Source organism: Mesitornis unicolor, unplaced genomic scaffold, assembly GCF_000695765.1.
Source record: "Mesitornis unicolor isolate BGI_N332 unplaced genomic scaffold, ASM69576v1 Scaffold54463, whole genome shotgun sequence".
Taxonomy (NCBI): Eukaryota; Metazoa; Chordata; class Aves; order Mesitornithiformes; family Mesitornithidae; genus Mesitornis; species Mesitornis unicolor.
In genome coordinates this window covers 6123-12922 of record NW_010173688.1, presented here as the reverse complement: position 1 = coordinate 12922, position 6800 = coordinate 6123, and the positions used below count along the sequence as shown (strand labels likewise).

Below are 6800 nucleotides of genomic sequence, written 5' to 3'. Positions count from 1 at the left end.
CCCTTATTTTTGCAGAAAGACCAGCAAGTGGTTAAATTTGAGTTGAATGTTTTCACGTTTCCCAACTTGACTACCTGAAATAAGTTCTGGCTTCCTCTAAAGTTTGCATGGTTCTGCAGTTATTCAGCTCTTTCCTGTCCGCTCTTACCTTCTCAGTGTCCTTAAGGTGTCTTGCAGGTAAAATTGAGTTGCTTTGGGTGTCCATTGTCGGCTGCCAGGCAGCGAGGGTGTGTGTTAGAGAAGTTGGTGTTGAACCTGCCAGCCAAAGCAGGGAAGGTGAGGGCAGCGTCCCCTCCGCTGTGCGATGCTCAGGTGAGTGCAGTAGGGTGTACAGGTACTTGTTTGTACAGTGGTGCCTGTATCACCTCCCACTTGGTGTTCTTAAAGTGGCACAAGCCTTTCCAAAGAAAGGGTGAAGCCTTGACCGCAGTTTGCTTAGGATCAGCAAAACAATGTTCACACATGCACAAGCTGCTTTAGGAGACAGCCACTTGTAGTGAAAAATGATGGTCCTTTTTTGCCAGGAAACTACTTGGGCTTTCCTTGTAAACCATCTTATTTACTCACAAGTTAATAATCTCATAATAATAATAACCAGTCAGAATCTGAGATATTTAATGAGTAACGCATGCAGCCTTCAGAGCATGAGTGCTGATACCCCTAAGGTTACTGCAGATCCAAGGGGTTCATGCACCCAACTCTCTTCCAGCTGTGTATATATGTTCAACAATCCTTTGCTGCTTACAAGCTTAGCTTCATTTAAATATTTGAAAAATCATGGCTGTGGTCAGGCTGCTGCAATGCCTATTACACAGAGTAAAAAGCACACAGAAAACTTTTCAGAGGCTTTGCTAAGCTGGCTCTGGCTTTGCTCCATGCTTGTGGAGATGGCACTACACAGTTCCTGAGAAATGTCCCTCTTACCTGTACACAGTATTGCATGTGGCACTTGTCTGATGACAAGGAAAGATATAAGGCCAAACTGAAACCTGGGTTAAAAACCTTTTGGTGGGGACATTAAAATCTATGCAACTATCTGTCTTGCAGTGGAGATAACCAAAGGGGTGTATGTTTGCACCTACAGAAAGCAAAGTTCAGACTCCAAGCATGCCCCTTTGGACCTCAAAGTCACCTAAATGACAATATATTTTTTTTAAACTCCTACAAAAACCAGAAAATATAAACTAAGACATTTTTAAGGAAATTATGACCACTAAGGATAATTTTTTTAATGGATATATTTTATAGAATTAAAAAAAAATTCTGAACACTTGTTTTGCGGAAAAAATGTTTTCTACTGTACAAGGTAGAATCAGTAACGCTTTCCCCCAAAACTTGACATGTGACTTCCACCTTTGATGTTTGATACTAATCTTTCATCCATCTTGCCAAAACCAAGCTTCTTTATGAGTTTATTTGCAAGAAATGTGCTTATCCTGATTTTAATCCTACTTAATCCTGGTGGTGGTGTCATTACTCTCACCTTTGGAAGTAGTGTTCTCCATTGGCTGAAAATTGAACGTCACACAGTTTGGCTTGCCAGCAAGCCGGGTGGTCCAGAACATGCACAAGTGCTGGTAAATACATGGTGAATGGTGGCAGTCTTATGAGGCACAGCTAGTATTTAAGGTTAAGATAGGGTGGATTAGGCTTTTAAAATAAGTTCATAAGTGTTTCAGAAAAATAACTTTGAAGTAAAGAGTTGCCAGCCTTGGGGAATCTTGTCTTTGTACAAATCAGATGATGCTGTGCTGCGCTTTCACTCAGATACAGGAAATAAATTAGCTGCGCAAATGTCAAACCAAACTTCTTTCCAGGCCAAGACTGCTGGTTCCAGCCCTGCCTGCTGTCACCAGCATTGCTGGAGGGAGCAGATTCAGGCAGGGTGAGAAATATTTGCTTGCTTTGAGGTTTTAGGGCCTCATCTATTATCACAAGTAGCTGGAGTGTCAGAAGGGGGCCAGCATCTGTAGCTGTAGACCTTTACCCTCTTTCCAGGGAGACCACAGGGGAAAATGCCCAAACATGGAGTGGTGGGGGAACATTTCTGCTGTAGCACATATTCATTAGACTGACACTGAAGGCAGCCACTTTCTTTCACACACCTGCAATTGGCTTGAGATTTTCTAGATGACTCTATGACCCCCTGGAGATAAGCAAGATAGAAGAAAAAAAAAACAACTTACCATGGCTTTAAATGTTTGAGAGGCTCCAACTTCATTCTCAGGCTGATGTTAATCATTGTAAACTTCCTAAACTTTATTAGAACACAATGAGTGGAAAACTACTGTATGAGGTGATGTTTCTGTTCCCATTTCCTCGTGCCTGTGGCAAATTTAGTTTCTCAACAGGAGTCACACAATGCTGAAAACTGGGTGAGCTGCAAAACATTTGCGAGTAAGAATAGAGTTTGAAAGTGAAACAGTGCCTGCGGACTCTAAAGTCCTCATTTCCCTTCTACGTACCTGTTTCAACTGGATTAACATAGCAGCATAACAGTCTGCCTAGGCCTTGCATGATACAGGAATCAGCAGTTTATATTTTGGCTATGTTGTCCAGAAACAAGGCATTAGTTAACAGTTTGTGGCTTTCCTTAAGTCCTGAATAGATGTGTTGGATAAACTGAGGACTTTGCTCACAAAGCTTTTCTCTCTGCACATATTGGGATAACTTTTGTGTTTCCCAGAAGAAGAGAAACAGTCCTATTTAGTATGCATTATAGTGATGAAGGATGTGAATATTGCTGAAATGAATAACTGAGTAACCTGTGGAGGCAGACCACTTGCAGGCACTAAACTGTTCAAGCAGAAAGGTGGCTTGATTTGATGTTAGCCCTGTTGCATTAATCATCCTAAGTAAATACCTGTAAGATAAATTGCTCAGTTTGCAGAGAATAACAGCAAGAATGATTCACAGGTCATGACATCAAGCAGAGGGCTGAACGGAGGCCAGGAAGATCCATGCCTTGTCATAGAACAGGTGCTGAGAACACGTACTCAAAATACTTGAGTAATTGAATTTAAGGCCGTGCAAGAATGTCGTGCACAGGCAGTTGCTGATCTGGAATTACAGTGATATGCATGGCTGTGAAGCTCCAAGCAGCTCCTTTGCTGACTCCTGCATTGACAGCAGCTGTGAGCTCGCCTTCTCTCCCCGCTTAGCTTTGTACTTTGTTCTGTCTCCCTGATACACAGAGTGTGAGATGAGGTGGTCTAGCTCTAGAGCTGGATGTCTCCTTGCTCTGCTCTCCATGACCAGGCTGGAACTAACAAAGTTCATGGGAGAGTGTGGCTCATAGCCAGGTATTTCACTCAGTACATATGGAGGCATGTCTGGATGCTCAACCAGCCTTTGCACTCTGTTGTGGAGCTTATGCAGAGCCTTCATTGTCTAAGCTATGTTGAAATCAGCTGCCCCAGAGGAAGAGAAAAAATTCATACACATCTCTGGATGTGCCTGTTGCACTGCATGACTGTGCATCTAACCTTGAGAATACTTAACTTCAGTAACAAAGCTGTTGAGATAGCATTGTCTTAAATAATCCTCTAACTTGAGCTGGAGGGTACAGACTGAGCAGCTTTTGCAATGAGCACAGAGTATAGACTGGTTCAGAAATGTAGGTATCACCCAAGCTTAGCCTCATGGGAATCTCAATTAGTTTTTGCAAAGCAGCACTGTGGTGCCCACAGATTAGCTGTGTCTGAATTTCCCTACTATCTAGCTTAAAAAAAATTGAACTCACCACGGCTCTACTGATCTCCCCAAGCCACATGGGCTCTGCAACATCTCAGCTCCTGTGTGTTTTCTTCCACGCGCATCCCACATGACATAGGACTTTGGGCTTTTAGTGCTGCTTCCACTTCAAGTCAGGAAAGGGATTAGGAGTTGGTGGTGGGGCTTAAGACAGGTGGCTTCTGGCCACTGCTCTTCAGGTATAAACACCTGCTGACTCTAAAGCTTTCCCATTGGAAATATAAGTGGGTGAGTCCCCTTGTGCTCATAGTGCTGTGTCACTCAGGCTGCACTGCTTATTTCCTATTTTAGGGAATCTGTTACAGGTGAAGATGGCCAGAGATATGCAGGCTGAGCAACAGCAGTTGTAGTAGGAGTGTCTGTAGAGGTAGGTTTTGTGAGGGAAACTTACAGAAAAGGATCAAAATACACACAGCTTTGAGGCTCAGAGGTAAAGGGGTGCTGGAAGATCTTGTGGCTGCAAGTCACTTCAGGTACATGCCCAAGAAATCTTTTTTGCTTTTATAATAAGTCAGCAGGTTAACAGTGCAGTAGGAACCCATAGGCAATCCTGTCAAATTCAGTGAGCAATGAATAATAGAACAGACTAAATGGCCACTGCTCTCATTATAAGTAATTTCCTCTTTACATCTGGCATTTGTTTAAAAGACAAATTAGGCTGGAAAAGAGTGACTTATTTTTCATGCTGCATTATCTGTGTTCACTACCTACAAATGAAGAGAGAAGGGATAGGAAGGCATATTCCAGGGATCCTGCCAGACAGCAGCAGGGAACAGTACTAAAACTGGCAGACAATGAGGCAATTCCAGTTGCACCTTTTGTCATTCCAAGTGCCATCAGTGTACATCTCCACACATCCCTCTATCCCTTTGCCAGAAGGTTCATTTAAATGCCAGTTAGTGTAGTTCAGTTGTGTGCCATTCGGGGACTGGAATTTGCTTGAAATTAGGGATTCCTTTATCCCCAGGTAGGCATAGGTATTAAAACTTTTCACAAAGTACAGAATGGCATCATTCTCTCCCTGGGTTCCTTGGAGTGGCAGTAGACCCTCCTTGCAGCCTCTTTGCATTTTTTCAGTGTAGTATGGAAATCAGCTTTTTTCCCATTGGTAGCAAATATTTTTCCTCCAGATGCTGTTATTTTCTTTTCCAAGTGGAGGACTGCAAGATGAGGTGAAAGCTGTTAAACTTGTTTGTGTTGTTTTGTAGTCACTTTGCTGTCAATTGTAATTCCCACTATTTTTCTCCATAACTTTAGATAAAACCCAGGAAAAGTTAAAGGAGAGGAAAACTTCAAATCAAAGATAAGAAAACAAACAAAAAAACCCCCAACCCCTAAAAGCCAGAAGAACTCTGAAAGGATGAGAGGAGAGGAAAAGGAGAAGAAACTCATAAATATACATGAAATGAAATAGGAGAAGCACAAAAGAAGTTGGAGAAGGGAAGGAAATGAAGATTTCTACATTTGGAAAAAGTATATTGTCATTTTCTTTGAGTCTCTCTGTTCTGTCTAAGCTCTCTGAAATGGTTTACAGTATACAAGGGTATATGGCAGTCCTCAAGTGAGTAGGATCGTACATGTGAACTGGTTGTGACTGTTTTGGTGTATTTTTAGTGTTCAGTTTACTTGTCTGTTAGGAGTGTGAGGTGCCCATGGAGCACTTCTGCATAGGCAGGGATTTTAATCTGAAATTTCTGGCTAGTTTGCACCCATACTTCAGAGCTGTTACCTAGGTGTCTCTCACTAGTTATGAAAAACTAATCCCTGCCCCTCATTTGAGAGTTACCACTCTCCTATCTACCAGTGAGCAAAATATAAATGGAATGTAATAAAACCACAGAAAATGTTGCCTTTTTCCTAAGAAGCCACTTTGTTGCTCATTTTGTTTATGCCCACTAATCCAGCTGCAGCACAAAGGCAGATAAATTATCTCCTTCAAGTCTGGAAATCCAATGTTTTAATTGACAGATGGTATCTCCCATTTCATTATCAAGCAGTGATAATGAAACAAAACCTATGAACAAAACCATCTATTTGTGTTACAATTGGAACCTTGGCTTTCAAGATAAATCAGAGGTAATAATGTGAAATTAATAATAATTTTTAAAATGTTTGTTTGACCTGTTTTAGTTTACTGCTGTGTTATAAATAGGAGATTTTTTCAGACATTGATCTTTGTAAGGACAGGGAACGCATTCCTGGAAACTACCTGCAGAGCAGTGATGTTTATGGGAGACTTGAATCAGCAAACTGAGTTATTCTTCACTCTGTAGTGAAGTGGCAAAAACAAAACACTGGCACTTATGCAGTAGGTTTAGTTGATTTTTAACTGTATCTAGGAATTCTTGACAGAATCTTTCAAGCTCTTCAAGCACTTGATTGCAGCTCTAACCTAACGCCTAGCAATAAGTTTCTTGTGCCATGTGTTATGGAAAAGAGTATCTTTTTCTCTGTGAATTGAACCATTGTGTCATTAAGTAGGAGACATTTAAGCATCTTTATACAGGGAATTAAAAAAGATCTGTTTGTTTTCTATCAAGTAGAGCCCACATCACATTATACATCATAGCACTGAGTTTACAAAACATAAAAATGGAACACAATAGTACATCTAGATAAAAATGGAGATGGTAACTGTATGTACCTTGTACAAATCATTCCTCTATCCCATCTTCAGGCAAACGTGCAAAGCCAGGCTGTAGAGGAATTCCTGCAGGTTAACCTTCAGCATAACATGGGAGCAGGTAACAAGCTACTCCTAGGATTTTATGGAACAACCATGGAGACAGCATTCTTTAAAGCCAAATGTAAAACAGACTGTTTTACTCTTGAGAGTAGAGTCCAGCATTAAAAAAAAATTAAATAGGCAATATTTTAGAATTTTGCTGTCTGGGTTTGAAGTTTTATGTATGTTAGTCTTTGCCTTCAGTGACATGTATGTCATTGATGTAGTTGCAGAGTTAGGTTATTCCAAATAATTAAAATATTTTTCCAATATACTCAGTCTGCTAGTCTATAAGAGTTTAAGCTACAGAGTACAAAACCCC

At 41.0% G+C, this 6800-nt stretch overlaps 1 protein-coding gene across 1 annotated transcript; it reads right to left on the bottom strand.

The window, feature by feature from the left end:
* Window positions 1-4531: 4531 nt before the first annotated feature.
* LOC104535653 (pulmonary surfactant-associated protein A-like) lies at window positions 4532-6545 on the bottom strand. Its single transcript, XM_010180784.1, is given in 5 exon segments — window positions 4532-4777; window positions 4779-4808; window positions 4810-4915; window positions 5686-5767; window positions 6398-6545. Coding segments are annotated over 5 exon segments (612 nt in total).
* Window positions 6546-6800: the final 255 nt, after the last annotated feature.